Source organism: Mizuhopecten yessoensis, unplaced genomic scaffold, assembly GCF_002113885.1.
Source record: "Mizuhopecten yessoensis strain PY_sf001 unplaced genomic scaffold, ASM211388v2 scaffold10087, whole genome shotgun sequence".
NCBI classification, from domain to species: Eukaryota; Metazoa; Mollusca; class Bivalvia; order Pectinida; family Pectinidae; genus Mizuhopecten; species Mizuhopecten yessoensis.
In genome coordinates, this window is record NW_018408372.1 from 360469 (window position 1) to 379323 (window position 18855).

The following is an 18855-nucleotide window of genomic DNA, read 5'->3' on the forward strand; positions in this document are numbered from 1 at the left end:
AGACTGTATTAAATATACATCTGTGAGTACATCAGTTTGGTCAGGTAATAGGAATAGAGGACACACGGACTACACTAGCTATATATCTGGAAGAACGTCAGTCTGGTCAGGTAATAGAGTTAGAGGTCACACGGACTACACCAGGTATATATCTGTCAGAACATCTGAGTTCTTTTATAAAACATTTGTATGAGAAAAAAAGGCTTACATTACGCTATAAGTAAAAGTATTGTATCATTAGTGGTAATTGTGGTTATACAAACTATAGAGTAAAATAATACCTTTCACTCAGACATTTCTTCCTAAAGTGATAATGTTTCAATTAACTAACTTGATAATTAACACCAACATAAACGGACATTTTATTTGTCTTAGAAGTATATTTACTAATAAAGCATTTGTTTCACATTGACCTACAAGTATGTCTTGTTGTTGTTGTGGCGGTGGCGGTGGTGGTGGTTTGTTTATGGTAGAGCTGAACTATGCATTGTTTAATAACAATGCGTTACGTGTTGAAGAATTTTAATTCAGTTGCTCCTGTATGGATGAACAATTCTAAAAAAATAAAAATGACATGTTGAAAATAATCAGAAAATCCGGTGGAGGGTTAATATTAACAAACTATCAAATTACGAGTTTTACCTCCGCATTTTATCATTGATATAATGTAAATCGAAATTGTTCACAACTTGTGCCTCATCCAATGATACATTGTTATTAACCAATGGAAAGTGTCGTTACAGCGCTTAGTACTGATTCCCTGCAGAGTTCCTATCTTACATATTAAAACATTAAAATAAACACAGATTTTTTTTTTTTAATTTTATTTCATGAAACTTAAGCAACTTGTAACAAGATTAAACTATATTTTGTAGTCCCAAATCTAATATATGGATAAGATTTAATAGTGCCCGGTTAAGTACCAAACATTTTTATCGAAGTCGGAAAATCACCGATATTATTCGAAGAGTGCGGCAAAATCCGGGTAAAAATATGAGAAAATTATGTTTGTTACTATTGAATACGTAGAGGACGCCATTGACTTCTTTACTAATTACTTTTTGAAAGTACCTCTTAGGTCAAACATGTTTCTGCATCAAGTGTGATTTGCTTCAAAAGTTAAGTATGTGAATGATGTAGTTGATACAGACACATCTATGTAACAAATATTAACCTTCATTTTTCTTCATTTTATAAACATATGAAATGAAAATCGCCGTTGTTAAATGCAATTTGGATACCTGTCAAAGTTTTCATAAAACCAGCTATAACAAACCGATAGAACGTGACACCTCACTGGAAACAAAATGTAAGACAATTGACACTTAAGATCCATACGGTATTTAGAGGCAGCTCGTGTTTACACATTATGTTCAGTATACTGCTGCAGTATTGCTGGAACGATTCGACAAGATTGATTAAATATGACATGGATTAAGTTGTATAATTGTTTAAATGTTCCTTCGCAATTTCAAGATCAGCGAAACAAAACAATACTATTAATAGTAGTAATAAGAAAGAACAAGCTGTACATTTTGCCTCTGACAAGTTTGTTAGCTGCCTGATCACCACCGAAAGCAATTTCTTTGTTCGAAATTAACAAGTATAGACCTTAAACCATTGAATCTATACACACACGTATGCATCGGACAAGGATCAATGCCAAGCGTTTGCAGTAAATTCTTCGCTTACATTTTTTGAACATGCAATGCTGTATGTAGACCTGTTATATCGTACCTGACACCTCCATCACAAAGATAATTACGTTAAACTGATCAAATAAGAATATATTGTGCAGTAGACATCAACAAATCGTAAGTCATGAATTATCGCCTCCCTTAAATTTCCTCCTTCTAATCAAGTGCATTCAGATAGTGCTGAATATACTACCCTGTGCTTTTTGTTAACGATGAAGTCACATGTGTTTTTTTCGAAAAATAAGGCAATACTTACAACGCTTGTTATTTGGTGATGATAGTTCTTGTTTAAAATATTAAATACCAAAATACCCTTTACAAATGAGTTCGACCCCCAAGTATTAAGAAATGTTTCACGCAAAGGGAACAAACGGCATCTGAACAGAAATGTCCTCTTAACAGAGTTCTGATTATGTTATCATCATTGTAGGAATGAGAAAACTTGATCCTTTCAGAAGATTTCGAAATAAGGGAGGCCCTCGAGCAGATTGAATGTATGTTAAAATACACCTGCATTGCTTTCAACGTAAGTCGTTGATAATAAGCTATTGATTAACAACAGGAAAAAAGTATATATCAGTCATAGAAAAAATCGGAAGAATCATCTTCAAAGATGACAGTTCCGTTCTCGTCACAAATCAAATCCATGCTTTTACTCTTTTGTTTGGACAAGCGTGGCCTGTTTCGTCGCTTCCGTGATCTCAGGATGTTGTCTATCTCAGCAACGAGCCCCGGGAGTCCATAGAAGTCTGCTTCCTCTCTGAGAAGATACAGCTCCTTGTAACCCTGCGGCACTGTCAACTTCGACGTCCGGAGATAGTTCAGAACATATCTGCAATAAATTTGAGATTTTATTTTCGTAAAATACATATTTACGTCGAGGTTTCAATGACTTGTCAACCGGTAAAACCACATCACAGTTGTATATTAAGAAAAATAGGGAAAATATTGATGATTCGTTTATGTTAAAATGTTTGATTCAAATACATGTTCCAAGCTGTCGTGTCATTGTCTAGTTTCTTAGATAGAATATCGTGTAAAGTTGGATGAAACCTTTCAACTTCCGTATCGCTGTGGGGATGGTAAAATGTAGTAGTAACGTGACTAATACTTAGTGCCACTTATGTTTCTCCCGATTTTCATTCTCTGTCCCATTATCGGTTACTATTTGTAAGGCCGCTCCGTACCTCGGACATATTTCCTCTATCAACATGTGTGTTATATTCGCTGTAATTGTGTCAGGCACAGGAACAGGAAACAGGTGTTTGATGTTGTAACTATATAATCTGTGTGCAGGTAGATTGCTGTCGTGTTCCAGAAATATGTTAAAAGGGACATTTAGCAGATTTAAGACTGTCGCGGCCACAATGCGAAGTAAATAAAAAGTCTAAGTCCACGTGTGTTGTCAGCGTGTTATGTAACACATGGGTATTTTTGGGGCCGTGGCCAGGATTGTCCCTGACCTCCGATCCTCCGATGATGAGGATGGTAAATCACCCTGTCCTGAAGCGTGAACTGCGCCACCCGTGTCCTCCGGCATCATCTTCTCTCTCTCCAGTCGTTTGGAGCCTCGCTCCCTAAATTCCCTGTTAAAGAGCCTTTTATGAAAGTTCATAGTACATATCTTATTGATTATTGATGATCCCGCACCATCCCTTTTACATACATAACTAGGCACGTGCGACAATTTAATCTAACTTCTAATCTAACTTTCCCTGCCAAAACGACAATACTTAAATGTATCATATGGCAACAACAGCTACCCTGTCTGGTTTGGGGAGTGCACACTCTCGTCCTTACTCTATGTCATCCACTGGTCGCCACTAGATGGATATCCCTGCAGCTTTATCTTCAATTCAACAGCCACTCTGACAGACACTGCGCGGTAATACCCAAATCCTAAGATTTTACCTCTAATGTACTTTTGACCTAAGTGCTGCTCTCTTTTGATACCCACTATCTTACATGTTTTAAGATGGTTTTATTCTTGATCATTACTTGCCTAATCATTTGGTCAAAATTGTCAGTTTTGGCAGTTGTTAAAATATGTGAAGGATTAGAAAGAATAAAACGGAATGGTAGTATCATAAATACCTTATCCATATAGCGACACACCAACATTAACAACTCAATGTTATGGTGTGTGTATGCTTGTGTCTGATCGGATAATATAATAAAGCTAGCCTACATTTTAATCGATCTTTATAAACGTGTCAGTAATGTCGGCGTTATAAGTGTAACAGCTGGGATATACAGTTGTACAGCAAAAGTATTGACGTATCGTATATGTAGCTGTTTCATCATTCAAATTATTCCTAACAGTGTAAGAAAACAAATACTCCTTATATGACTATTTAAAATGTGCCTGCTTTCCTGGTGGCGTCCCTATTTATAAGATTTATATATATTTTTTCAATCTGATTAAAATCATGTAACAGATGATTTTAATCAGATCGTCTTTTCCCGTTCCCGATTTCATAATTTCTGGAGGTTGTCCAATCTCCAATTCGTTTCATAGTTAAACCAACTTTTTGCTTTTGCGTTTATTGTTGTCAATACAGACTATGATACATTGTAACCTAGGCGACTTGGATAATTAACTGCTTAGTATCTAACTAATCATCAAGACAGGTACGTGCATTATGGTGGAATACATAACGAGGGTGACAAAATGATGTAAAAAATATTAAACAAAGACCGCATGCGGCAGGAGGTTGTATCATTTTTCCAACATTTTCTATTCAAACCACTCTAGCAAAAGCAGTGTTATGGAAGTTTTTTTCACGATTAACTAAGCGTCCTTACGCCTATTATGAGCAATGCGACCTTAATAAGTTCATTACAATTCAATTTAGATTAAGCTGTTCTTTTGCACGTGATACCACGTGACGCCTGAAGTCTTCTATAATGTGTTACCGTTTGGTCAGTTGTCATTGTTATGTCTTTTAAACCTAGGTATCTGTTGAAAGGATTTTCATTTTCAGTCGTCATTTTGTCATCACATAATAAGCAATATACACTGACGTCATGCGTTATACCAGAAGTCTAATTCAAGCATTCTATCGACATCGCACGTCCAAATATGAAATCAGCATTTGACAGATTAAAAACCCTTATTCAAGTCAACTTCGCGGTAAGTTCGGGAGAACATTCTGCGGCTTAAGCAGGTTAAATGTAGACCTAGATTGGAAAGTGATACTTGTTTATGTTTGTTTACTAGCAAATCGCCAAACACGTACACGTTTAATTCTTGTAGCATCCTTTGACAAAGGAGACGAGTCCGCGGCTCGCTTGTTTTCATTTGTGGGGTTGGTTTTCGAAAGAGTATTAAACTGTTGGAAAATAATGCATGCACGCGCTTGGTGTATCGTAAAATCATACATGATTATTCACCAATGAAAATTGTCGTTACTGCAGTAGAATTATTTATAGTTTATCAAGTGACTTAGGGTTGTTTAAACATCCTAGACCAACTACATGTATACGCTCTATATAAATAGAAAACGACTAAACGAAACGCTTATTATTTTAAGCAATTCTTGGAATATATTTTGTATGTCTTTTGTTAGAAAATTGATACATTTAATTTTTGTTATGTAATAAAGCGATAAACAGATGTAAAAGAATTGAATAAGTTGGAGACATCCCGGATTCGTTTCGTTTCACAAATAATGTGCATACTTTTTACAAAAATATTTCAAAATACCTTTATTGTTAGTATGTTTACCATCAGAGGGCGCAAATGGTAAAACATAGGTACAACTATCCTCGATTAACGCAGACTATAATATTAAAATCAAGCAGTAAGCAGGAGGTATAGATATTAAGCATTCTGGATTACCCTGTCTAGGGGACAGTGAATTATCTACACCTGAGATATAATATATATATATATATGGTAAATGGGAAACAGAGAGGGAAGTACTGGCATTAAGAAATTTAAAAAGTTGCCAACTTAAGGCATTAAATTGGTTTGCATCATATTAGTTCTGGTCAGTGAAGTAACAAAATTGAAGGTTAAACAACGCATAACGCATAGCCCATTCATATATAAAACTAACACAAACCTGAATACGTGTCCGTCTCGATCAATGAATATGGTGCCCCGGTGGTCCCTCATGGAGTTGATTTCTCCCACGGCCACTCTGTCCAGAAATCCGCCTCGGACACTGGTCAGGACGGACTTTGACGTCGTATAAAGGGCTCCCCCGACATTCAGCTTTATAATTCTGTCCCGTTCCGCCATGAAGATACGATGTCAGTTATTGATTATAACTGTTGATCTATCCGAAACGAATTAAGTCAACAGATGTTACCCTGTGTTTACAATCCTAGTCCACAGGCTACGTACATAGCAGTCAATAGTCAAGGTTATTGCTAGAGTTACCCCTCTTTGAATTATGTTTATAACGCTATATAACACGTACAGTTCCGAATTTAATACATGAACACACCATTAAAGTTAAAGGGTGCCAACCAGTTAGCCTATGTAATTGTCATTGTCACTAATTTAAATATTTGTTCTCTGCAAAAGCAGATTGTTACGGAAGCCTATACGTGTCATTTTGGCTTTTTTCTTATCTCGTTAGCTATCTTGTTCTAACGAGATAAGCCATTTTGTTATAACAAGATAAGCTATCTTGTTATAAAGATATAGGTATGTCGTTATAACGATATAAGAAAACAATTCAAGATGGCACGTATATGCTTCCGTAATACGGAAAACAATAACATTGTAACATGTATAACAAATTTATAAAATGGAGAGAAGTCGTTTCATTTTATTTAATTACAAAAAATTAATTATTTGTCAGATGGATGTAAGATGGATTATGTAAATGGAATACAGATTGCTCTATTATCTACTTACAACTAAGGTGGCTGGATTATCTTCAAAAATGAAAATTACTGGATCATCTATTCGAAACGAAGTTGGATACGTTTTCTAATTCGAGCGAAGGTGAGTGAAGTATCTATTTAATAAAAGAATCCTGAGGAACTTATGAAATCGTGGGACGCTGATTCATCAACTGGTTGCGAGGTTTGCTGTCTTTAAGACAGTAGGTTGTTGTCTTATGGAATAAAACAAAGTTGACTGTATTGGTAATCAGGAATAAAGGCGACTGGACTCTCAGCTGGATTTGACTTTGTTTTTTAGAGTTTAACATCCTATTAACAGTTAAATTCTTTTGATGACGTACGTGCCTTCATGTTTGTGGTGTATGCGTGGATGTGTGTACATTTTGTGTACCGGAGGCAGGTTATGTTGGTGGAAGTTCCTCCTATCGATTGCGTGGATCTGATGCCAACCAAGCAAATCATTCCGCTCGTCACATTATACTGACAACGGAACATAATTGAATGTATACTATTCCCTGAATGACGCTCGATGCATATGAAAATAACATGATTTAAAAAAGTCTGATCCGATACTAGGTGCAAAGCCGACTTATTGATCTCCTAAAAATGTCTTCTACCTGTATCATCATCAGGTTATCAATACATCTTGTACGTTGGTATTGATCGTGGAACTGTAGTATATCTATACAAGTATTTTCTAAAACAGAAAATGAACTGACTGAATGTTCCATTTTTTGTTATTCTTCCCCCTTCAGCATCATTCTACAGTATATAGTTTTATTTTACTTGTCTAACTTCAGAAACACTTTTACGTTTTATGTCACCCTTCAAGGGTTCGAACATATAAGCCTGATGTGTCCGACACTGCATGGCACCATACGTGGCGCGTAATGTTGGCCCCTTAGGGATTTTTCTTTTGTATATATTCTGCTAGAAAAGACCAAAATTGTATAGTAAAATAAAAGTCAATAAGTTTTCTTGCTCAAGTTGATGTTTATTTTCCTGGTGTCATGGTGTTAGCTGCTTGTTTTGCCTTTCTCTGTAGCTCGTCCTTAGCTGTCCTCAGTCGTTCTCCTCTTTTTTCTGTCTTTCACTGAAGTTCATCCAAAGCCGTTTTCTCATGTTTTCTGTCCTTCTTTATAAGTCGTCCTAAGATGTCCTGAGCCATTCTCCCCTGTTCTCTGTCGTCCTCTGTAGATAGTCCTCAGTTGTCTTGAGCCACTCTCCCCTGTTCTCTGTAAGTAGTCCTTAGCAGCCTTGAACCGTTCTGCCCCGTCTCTGCAGCTCGTACCAAACTGTCCTTTACCGTTTTGCCCTGTTCCCTGTAGCTCGTTATAATCAGCCCTGAACCGTTCTCCCCGTGTCTGTAGCTCGTACCAAGCTGTTCTTAGCCGTTCGAACCTGTCCCCTGTAGCGCGTTCAAAGCTGTCCTGACCACATCTCTCCTGTCCTCTGTCGTTCTCCTAAGGTCGCCATTGTCTGTCCTTATCAATTCTTCTCCGTTATCCTAAGGTCGTCATCAGCTGTCTGAAGCCATTCTCGTCTAGCTCGCTGAAGATCGTCCTAAGTTGTCCGAAGCCATTTTTCCCGATCTCTGCCGTTCTCTAAAGGTCGTCCTAAGCTGTCCTAAGCCGTTCTCCCCTATGCGCTTTAAGTCGTCCTAAGCAGTCCTGAACTGTTATCCTACGTCTCTGTAGCTCGTACCAAGCTGACATTAGCCGTTCTACCCTGTTCCCTGTAGCTCGTTCTAAGCTGTCCTGACCACACTTTCCTGTTCTCTGTCGTTCTTCTAAGGTCGCCAAAGCCTGTCCTTATCGATTCTTCCCCGTTCTCTGTAGCTTGTCCCAAGCTGTCCTTAGCTGGTCTCCCCCGTTCTCTTTTGTTCTCTGTAACGCGTTATTAGCTAGACTAAGCCATTCTCCCCCGTTCTCTGAAGGTCGTCTCAAGCTGTCCTGAACCGTTCTTTTTGATCTCTAAAGGTCGTCTTAAGCTGTCCTTAACCGTACTTCTTGATCTCGGAAGGTTGTCTCAAGCTGTCCTCGGCCGTTCTTCTTGATCTCTGAAGGTCGTCGCAAGCTGTCTTAACCGTTCTTCTTGATCTCTGAAGGTCGCCTCAAACTGTCCTTAACCGTTCTTCTTGATCTCTGAAGGTCGTCTCAAGCTGTCCTCAGCTATTTTTACCTGTTCTTTGTCGTTATACATGTAGGTCGTTTAGATTTGCGTCTCTTTTTTACACCAAATCGCTCTTTTTTAAACGTGTACACGTATACAGTTTACCGATATCATTCTATCTACCCTCGCTTCGTCCTCTCGTCCCTTCCTATATGTTGGTCAATATAAACTGAAATTGAACGTATGCTTGTTAATACATATATTGCCCCTACGCTACATGTATATTTAGGTCTCCGATGTATTATCAAGTTCTGTGCGAAAGATGCCAACCGAAATTAACATCATTTTTATGTATATCGGTCATATTACGCTCTCTTCCCTTCCCGAGGCCATAGATGGTTTAGTATCTTCTATCATTAGATTAACTTTTCCAGTACCTCATTCAGATTGTAGCCTCCCGTTAACACATTCTATCTATATACAATTTCTGGAGGAGCGTATTTTGTTACACTTGATCTGCCACCTTAATTTCACCAGTTAATACCTTCTTTACTTTGTTGTTCGCTCTCCTTTTCGGATAAGTTGTTGCTAAGACGCTTAACAATGCATGCCAATAAACACCAAAACAGAAATACATGAACATTGAGTGGTGTTGTATTCCAACAATCTGATAACATTGTGTGTTTAGTACATTTAGTACCAAAAGGCCGACATTAAAAATAGTATAATATCAACACAAACTTTGATAGAAAAACAACAATTTTGCTTTATAGGTACCAGGACTTATTGAAATAGACACTACACAGTTAATTACTCTGCGTGACATGTTTAAAGAGATGCCGCCCCTGGAACATTCGGTGTTGATGCAGATATTGCCTGTCCCATCGTCGACATGATGTCAGTTGTAGTAGAATCTGCAGTTGTTGTAGCGGTTGTCAAGGGTGGAGTTGTAGAGGCGGCGTGGCAGGTGCTGTCGCTGGCCATAAGGGAGAAACCAATTTTACACTTCGTGCATTTTCCGCGAGAATCACATGTATCACAATTCGTGTCCTTGCAAGCTGTCAGCAAAAGAGAAAATTGGCACGCATTAATCCATTCAAACCAGATTATAACATTCAACCAACTTGAAACATGAAATATATATTAAGTGCATCATCATAACAATAATAGTTTGAGGTTCTTATATACCGCTTAATCACAACCTAGTTTGTCTCAAAACGGTTCACAAATAACCATGCCATGTCAAACATATTCAACAGACCGCAACCAAGGAACGTACCATGATAACGGAGTATTCTGAAGGTAGTTTGATACAATGTAGTTATTGATTTGACAAAGTAAGATTTAACTAACAGTTTGTATTTACTCATATGCATCAAGTAAACCACATACACTATCACGCTGTAATTATCTGTAAGTATGCATGATATTTCTGTTTACAATAAACAAAGTTAATTTTGCAGAATTTTCATTTTTCAATACAGGCAATCTAAAATTTAACTATCTGGATATTGTGCATTTTGAAAATTTGTTATACATCAATCTTTCATGAAAAACGAGTTTTCAGTCACAGGGATAGTTCCTTAACCGAAACATCTTATTAATCAACCTACGTTCCCGAATAAAACACACGACATTACAAGTTTTTTATAAGGTGTGTGTATATTTCCCCCTCTATATTATGTATCAATTTTAATATATGTATTTTAGTGGTATAATCCATTATCTATATAAAGTATATAATCTACATCATATTCTATATTGTTATGTAAACTCTTCGCAAATATATCCCTATTGTAATGCTTGCGTTAGTATATTGTGATTATACAATACAAACTGTATATTACATACCACACGGATCGGAGGCTTTTGAAGGAAATACACGCGACATTTATCACAATAAATCAACGTCAATCTTCAAAAAGTCGCGTTATTGTGTTTCCTTATTAACTTATTTTTCAACCAGACAATTGATAGGCATTTAACGTCAATCTTTAACTTAATTTGGTATGCATTTCTACGATAACGATCAGAAACGTTAACTTATTGTTTTAAATAATAATAATAATAATTCGAGGTCTTATTTACCGCTTTATCACAACATAGTTCGTAGATCGTCTCAAAGCGGTTTAACAACTTTTATCCGTGGTTTTAGGGAATTTGAAACCAGTCAATAGCTTTCTCAACTGCCTGGGGAGCATACAGTCGGTGCTGCCATTTCGGCGCTCACAGTTAGCATTCTACAAGTCTAGCACTACTAAACCACGTATTCATTTACAGCTTATGACTGGAACAAGCGGAGTAAAATATCTTACTCAAAGAAATAAAACAGTTCCGTGCTGTGACTCGAACCCGCAACCATGCGTCCTACCACTAGACCGTGCATTCTGATAATTTGATTTATATAACTTAATTATGTTCAGGCCTGTGCTAAATACCACATGTACTTAAGGTCAACAAACTTTCGGATCTCGGGCATACGAAGTAAACTGTTTCTCTTTCAGAGCGTTAGTGTTCGTATTCATTGCGGATTTACCGTGAAAGCACTAATTGTTGCGGGGTTTCGAAATCCACTAATTTATTGGTCCATGAAGTAACTACAAGTTTGGTATAGAGAAATTCTTGGTGTGAGTGAGTACTCGTAATCCACGAATGCATGTACTCGCGAAATGATGTTATGTCTGAAAACTAAGAAATTTGGGCTCCAGTAATATATCTGATTTGACAGTAGTAGCTTTAAAATTCCTGCTGACTATTTGTAACTAAGAATGTTTATTAGGATTAGAAATACCTAGCATATTAGCTCTTCCTCAACAAAGGACTGAGCATAACATGCTCTGCCTTGAAAATGGCACATGAATTTTACCTAAAGCATTGTCTGTTGCGTTTGATAACGTAATCAGTAAGGTGGCTTGGAGTGACCTCATCTACACGTGTCCACGGTGTTCCTTATCTACGTAGGCTTTTCCCGCTGTACCGACATTTTAGAATTTCTCCAGTGTTTACACATGTATGCACTAGCTGTGTACTATTAGTGGTCAACACACAATAAGTTGTGTGTCTACATCTCAGCTCTGCATTTTGACTTATGTTCTTCGCCATGTAAAGCAAAAGGCGATTGCCATTTGACTTACTTGGTAACCAAATGTAATCATCACACTCAATGTTGGCCCTAGGCTACCGAGCTAAATGGGCAGAGGTAGTGTAACTGACATCTATCGAGGCACTTTTGCCCTGTGAAATGACAGTTATGCTGTCAGACTCAGGTGATGAGTGCAGCGATTCAAGGTGTTTAGGACTATACCTTTACATGTACTGGTAACTAATACGGTTGTCACAGTGTCTTTAGGTTCGTGTCGTCGTCCCTAGTCATATAAAAATCACTGCCGTTGTGCACGTAACCGAGAACGAGTAGCCAGCAATAACAGTTAACGATATACTTATTTTTAAGGTGGCAAAAAAGAAATCCGACCCAAAATAGTTTTTCAATTTGTTAATTTTTTTTTTTTTTTTTTTTCAATTCCTTTTGTTTGTTTCGCTTTTTATCAAAGGCTGCGTAATATATAAAATAACGCTAATGTATACAACACTTACATAATGATATTGTATGGATACATTATTGTTTGTTACAAAAACATTTCATTGTAAGTGAGCAGTTTATATATATTTATTGCATAGTTAATAGATGTATATATTGTAATGTATTCATACAAACATTGTTAATAAAATATCTATCGTATTCTATATACAGGTGTTGATAACACATTTGAATTGTATAGCCATTATATGTTTTTAGACTTGTTCATTAAACGTCAGGAGGCACGGTAGTCTAGTGTTAGGAAGCCGGGCCCGTGACCGAAGGGCTGTGGGCTCGAGTCACGGCACGACACTGTGTTGTATCTTTGAGCAAGATACTTAACTCCGCTTGTTCCAGTCTACTCAGCTATAAATGAGTACGTGGTTGTGCAGCGCTAGGATTGTTGAATCCTAGCTGTTAGCGCCGATAAGGCAGCTCCGGCTGTATGCTCCCCAGGGAGTTGAAAAAGGTATTGGATGGTTGCAAAGGCCCTATAACCACGGAAAATAATTTGAGACGACCTACGAACTAGGTTGTGAAAAAGCAGTATATAAGAACCTCGAATTATTATTATTATTAAAACAGAAATTCAGATAAACTTCTACATACCTGCTTGATAATCATGGCGTGATATTTTAAGTGAAATATTAATTGTTGTTAACATGCTATGAAGTCGTGATATGGATGAAGATAAAATCTCCACCTGTTTCAGTCTTTTGATCGTATGATAGTTAGATGATAGTTAGATGTAGGTTGTTGCTTACCTCTGCAGATTGAAAACCGGAATTGTTCGCAATAGAACCCTGATGGACAGGATGCCAAACAGATTCCTAAACTGAAAAAGGCCAGCACTTGAATGATACATTGAATTATCATACAGTACTACATACTGTATACCATGACATGTTCGTGTGTACTTTCTTTCGTGGTTTGAAGCTTTCAAATTATTTCGTGGGTATAAACATTCGTAGTTAGCCCGTACAACGAGATGTAAATGTGAGTTGTTTTCCTTGATCTGACCATCGGCATATACACTAGAATAAGACCACGTTTCGTCGTAGTTGTTACAGTGTTCATAGTTATACACGTACAATGTATATACCTTTGTGTTCACATTTGTTATTGCAATAAAGATAATATATTTGTTACATTTTCGTTGGTTGTATTCTTTCGAGTTGCAGAAAGATGCGTTGAATTTATATCCGTGGTAACATAGCAATCACGAAAACAACACAGGTCTATACACAATGAACATTCCATGGTATAGAGTATCTAAAGAAAGACCTATAGTGCGTTGATATGTTTACAAAAGAAAAAAGAAAATTATCTCGCATACTTTAAAAACAAATAATACATTTGATAGCCTACTATAGTGTTGACAGGTTTGATGAGCGTTTAATTTCAAAGCTTTCTCTGATAACCTGAACCGCATATATTTCAACAGTTTTATACATACTGACCTGTACGAACGTTTGTGGATGTGAAAAAATGAAATAACATAAATACATCTTAAATAAAAAAGGAATGAACAGAAGTAAACTTTAGCTCACGATATATAGCCCAAACCCCCTAAAGTGGTTGTGTTTGACTTATGACTATGTAACCTTGAAAAAGACCGACAAATGTAACCAGGGAATTAAAATGATATCGCCAAATTATAGTTATAACTTATGACTAGAGAAAGACAAAAATGGACACCCTAGTGCAAGGAAAATAAGACCAGGAGTTGCGGAAGGATAATCGTTGTCTGAAGAATCGACAACATCTTCCATTTAAATGTTGGTCAAATCCGGGTAAACACAAGTTGTTAGAATTAGAACAAGAGTAGTGGCGACGAAACAACAAGGCCAAAACCAAAAAATGATCATAACCAAAACAACCGACCTCCACATTACACGAAGTATCAAAGGGCTTTACGTACATGAATTTTTCCCATAATCGGCCTGCTAACCAGTGATTTCGCCAATGTAACAATTTTTTTATTTTTTTTATCAATTTATTTTTCCAACAGTTTTTCATAATATAGGTACAGAACAGGTATTTTCATTTTCACACTCTCTAACACTCATTTTGACACTTAATTCACTCATCATCAACATCATCCTGAATGTTGTCGTCATCTTCCTCATCACCATCATCATCATCCTCACATTCATCATCATCATCATCACCATTACCATCTTCCTCATTCTCATAATCATCAACATCATCACCATCATCATCATCATCGTCATCATCACCATCATCATCATCATCATCATCATCCTCACAATCATCATCATCATCATCATCATCACCATCATCATCATCATCATCATCATCCTCATCCTCCTCCTCCTCACAATCATCATCATCATCATCATCATCATCATCATCCTCACAATCATCATCATCATCAACATCATCATCAGCATCACTATCTCATCAGAATTCTGATCCTAAACGTTCAAACTATCGTTCCTCATAATCATTATCATCATCCTCAACGTCATTGTCATCATCCATACAATGTGTGCCAATGTAATATTTTTACATATGTCACTAGTGTAATATACCAAGGAGCGTTTTTCATTGGCTTTGCCAGGCAGAAATCGATTTTGACGTCATAATATGGACAATGACGTGACGTCACAAATAGTGAATGACGCAACAAAATGGCTGTCTCCGTTTGATTAAGCCCCCTACATTTTGGCTTTAAAACCTGTCAAAATGTAAGTTTTCTGAGTTATGTGATAAAAAGTATCATAAATTTGTTTTCATTTCTTTTGAGCTTTTATGGAACTCGTCTCGAATTTTCAAGGCTCGCAAAAATGAAAACTCCTAAGACTCGTTTCATATAATTTCATATGAAACTCATGTAAAATCCTATATATATATTTAAATGGTCACCTATTGTATTATGTCTTACATAAAGGCTTTTCCTTTTAGGAGCCTCCCATGTATTTTTCAACTGTAGATTGCACGAATTTATCGTTCTATACGGTTAAGGTCATATCAGGACGTGACTCAATGTGTGTTGTATATGTACATGTGTGCTGCAGGCGGTATCTCGGTATATTTGGCTCACTGAAATACAATGACAAGGGTAACCAGAACAGCATACAACCTTCTCACATTATCACAAGAGCGGGTAGACAAGTTGTTGGAAAACCAAAAAAGGCTTAACTTTATACTCGATGACTAGTCCAATATACCTATTTTATAAGAGACAAATTACCAGAGAAGCAAAATTGTGTACACAAAATTGTAAAATATAAACGAGGTTGTAATATAAGATTTAAGTCGATTAATAATCAACCTTCATCTCACAAAGGACAAGTGCAGTTTATGGAGAAAAAGGTAAAAAAAAAAGGTACGAATGTGTTATATAATACTGAAGTAAATTCGGCAAGACTATAATCGTATGCGCTTTAATTAGTTTATATATGTTTACATCAAACCAGCCATTACTTACGTTGAGGTTCCGTTCCGTTGGTAGTGTAGACAGAAACCGTTTTCGCAGAGAGAACATCCCACCTGTGCGACACAAGGCTTTATTTTACAATGGACAGGGCACGCTACAAACAAAGGTTAAAAATAAGTCTCTCATGGCATTAAGTTACCAGCCCAAACGATTAAAATAAGTACCTGTGGGATATCTTTGTTTGACTATTGTCGTAGTATTACATTATAAATGTGTTCAGTAGAAAAATAATATTGATTTCGGCGACCATTACTCTATCCTATCTGATTGAGTATTTTTCTCGCCCTTGTTTATCAAATCTTTCTTTATTTCTGAATTTTTTTTTGATGATTTAACAATCGGTCTATTCGAACTGAAATAATAACTGCAACTTTACCCCGCTTTAACGGAACTAAACAGTAAATTAACTACAGGCCGAAAATGTTTGTTTTACTAAAACTAAACTATGTCACAGTTTACAATGACGAATTTCGACATTTAGACTATTGTATTATGAATTTCGTTTTAGCTTTTACAGAGCTTTATAAAAGATAATATTTTGATGATAAATTTCAAAATAAAAGCATAAATATTGTATGAACAGTTATTATAAAAACTTAGACAATAATAGATAATTTTGCAGCTTTAAAACAAATGATGCAAATTCAACATAGTGCATTTCAATTTATGCCTGGCAGAATAAAATACCAATATGAACTTCACCCACTATTTTAAGTTATATATCCGATTTGTTGACATTCTGATCATATCATACTTACAGCCAGACCCGGCGTTTGTTTCAGTTATCACAGTCTCGTTAGCTGATGCTAAGAACCCTCTTGAAGTGTGGAGCAGGGAAATTCCAAAAATAGACAATAGTAGCGATGTACAAGCCTAGAATAAAGTGTTACAATAACGCAGTTAATTTGATTTGGTATCTTTTGCATATTAGTATTAATCTTTAATCATAATATTATCAGAAGTGACTGAAGTTGGATCCTCTGCTTATATATGGTTTTCTATATGTTTAACAGACATACCAATGATCAAAATGGTTATAATTTACTGATTACGAACATTAGAAAAGCACATGTTTAAGAGAAACCATAGACCCGAATTGATTTTTGGTTTGGTTTGGTTTTATTTAGTTTAACGTCCTTTTAACATCTACGGTCATTTAAGGACGTGTTTTCATCCGTGTTGGCTAAGCGTGAAAGTGTGAATGTGTGCTGGAGACAGGATATGTTGGTGTACTTGTCTCCTTGTAATAGCGCAGATCTGACGCCGACTTACTCGAATTGATTAGTGTCTTATGTATTTAATTTCCAGTTAATATTTGATAGTCGGGCTTCTTTTTATTTGCTTGTCTGTATGTTGGGTGGTTCACATTGTAAGTCATTTGTTAATATCTTGTCAAATATTTATTTTTAATAAAAAAAATCACACCCTAAAGCCTTAGACATCTACAATTCTCGAGCACCCCTTCTTACGAATATCACCACCTTGCCTATATGATGTTTTAGACTCGAGATTACAAATTTGACTGTATAGTTTTGCTAACATGACGTCGACATGATGTGATAAGCGCGTTTGTATGATAATGATATATATATTGACTCGATATCCTTATTTTGTTATTGTTATGCAGAAGCAAATATTATATACTGCAAACGTTTACAACGCGAATATTTTTTACGTTTGAATATAGCCTGCATCGCTATGAGATGACAACAACAGTATGGCATTTGTCGTCCATGTACATCACTTGCATGGTAGTTGATGACGCATAGGAGTGTCTGTATTTAGGTTTTGTCCGGTTTGGATTGTCGACCAATCACTTCCTTTGTTGGTAAGAGTCATTAACATTTTCTTGTACACAGCTCTGTAAAACATGCACGTAGACCGGACACATCATCTGACAAGGACATACAGATTACTACGACGGCGGAATGAATACAATAGAATCTGTGATACCGAAACATTCATCTCTACTTCTATGTATTACTTCTGTATAATAAAACACTGATTTGTTGTTCCCCAGTGATTAACGGTAAATAACAATTCTGTGCGTTCCTGTTAAGGTCTTATTCACCGAAAAGGTACACAACTGATGGGGCCTCGTAAAAGTTATTCAAAGTGTCTGTATCTACAATGTCAGGGAACTATGACACTCAGTCCATCTACATTATATTGTCAAAAGGCTAACCGGAACAACCACCTCCTATTTCTCCAAGAAGCTGCCACCGAAAGAAAAAAGTTTTGGCGAATCTTACAAACATAGATATTAACGAGGTCAATAACGTGAGCGAAATAAAAGAATATTTTATTACCGATTTCAAATCAGAATACCTAATCGCCAAAATGATAAATCGAATTCAACTCACAAAACTGTTGAATCCAATAATCAATCTTTGTTAGCAATTATAAATGTCAAAATGTTGAGCAATAAATACACTCAAATTCCTTTAATCTCCCCCAATATAACCTCGTTAAGAATATTTAAAAAGAAAACGCAATAATTAAATAACCAAAATACAATACCTACCATTGTTAGGCGATCTATAGGCTGATCAAAACAACCTAGCTTCAACTGATCTTATCTTTACGACGTGGGTTTATAATGTAAACACTAATAGATAATGCCTGACGTATCATACATTTGACGTCGACAGTTCCACAACGGCCACACTATAACAATTTTTAATTATACACGTCACATGTTTTTAATCACCTACCTTAGAGACTGTTCTAGATCGTGTCGTGTTTTGCGGTACGTGTTTATCGATTGAATAAATCTAACTTGCCTGACACGCTACTTTATAAAACAGCATGCGATCCTACTCAAAACTTGCAGGCTGTACGTCCGCCGAAATATTTCAGGTCATATTAAGAACAATAAGGCATCGAGTCATGTTACACTCTATTTGACATGCAGCTTACAAAAGAGTGAGAGGCATCAACATGGGTTAGGATTTACTAAATTGCCAACATTCAAGGTCGAGCAGATGACGTATATAAAACAATGTATTCTCTGTGAGATAATTGAAAGCAAGTACTTGCAAGGAAATTGGGGCTTTCGACTTTATTCATGTAAATGACCTTGTCAAATATTCAAGTTTAGAGGGATCAACTGCGCATATGCAAAATACATTTTCTTATGAACTTTC

General features: G+C 36.4%; 2 protein-coding genes across 3 annotated transcripts; both read right to left on the reverse strand.

Annotated features, from left to right (window-relative positions):
* Nucleotides 1-826: 826 nt before the first annotated feature.
* LOC110459482 (BTB/POZ domain-containing protein KCTD21-like) lies at nucleotides 827-6000 on the reverse strand. Its single transcript, XM_021511762.1, has 2 exons — nucleotides 5765-6000; nucleotides 827-2529 (listed from the first exon to the last, which is right to left on the reverse strand). The coding sequence occupies exons 1-2, from the start codon at nucleotides 5941-5943 to the stop codon at nucleotides 2274-2276; spliced, it is 435 nt and encodes a 144-aa protein (XP_021367437.1). The 5' UTR covers nucleotides 5944-6000; the 3' UTR covers nucleotides 827-2273.
* A 3410-nt stretch (nucleotides 6001-9410) lies between these two features.
* Nucleotides 9411-18319, reverse strand: LOC110459500 (R-spondin-1-like). Of its 2 annotated transcripts, none has more exons than XM_021511783.1 (5): nucleotides 18234-18319; nucleotides 16468-16582; nucleotides 15701-15803; nucleotides 13011-13081; nucleotides 9411-9727 (listed from the first exon to the last, which is right to left on the reverse strand). In XM_021511783.1, exons 1-5 carry the CDS (start codon nucleotides 18234-18236, stop codon nucleotides 9498-9500), a joined length of 522 nt encoding a protein of 173 aa, XP_021367458.1. In that variant the 5' UTR covers nucleotides 18237-18319; the 3' UTR covers nucleotides 9411-9497. The 2 variants fall into 2 exon arrangements, with proteins under 2 accessions (XP_021367458.1, XP_021367459.1); XM_021511784.1 differs by lacking the exon at nucleotides 9411-9727 and adding an exon at nucleotides 12649-12737.
* Nucleotides 18320-18855: the final 536 nt, after the last annotated feature.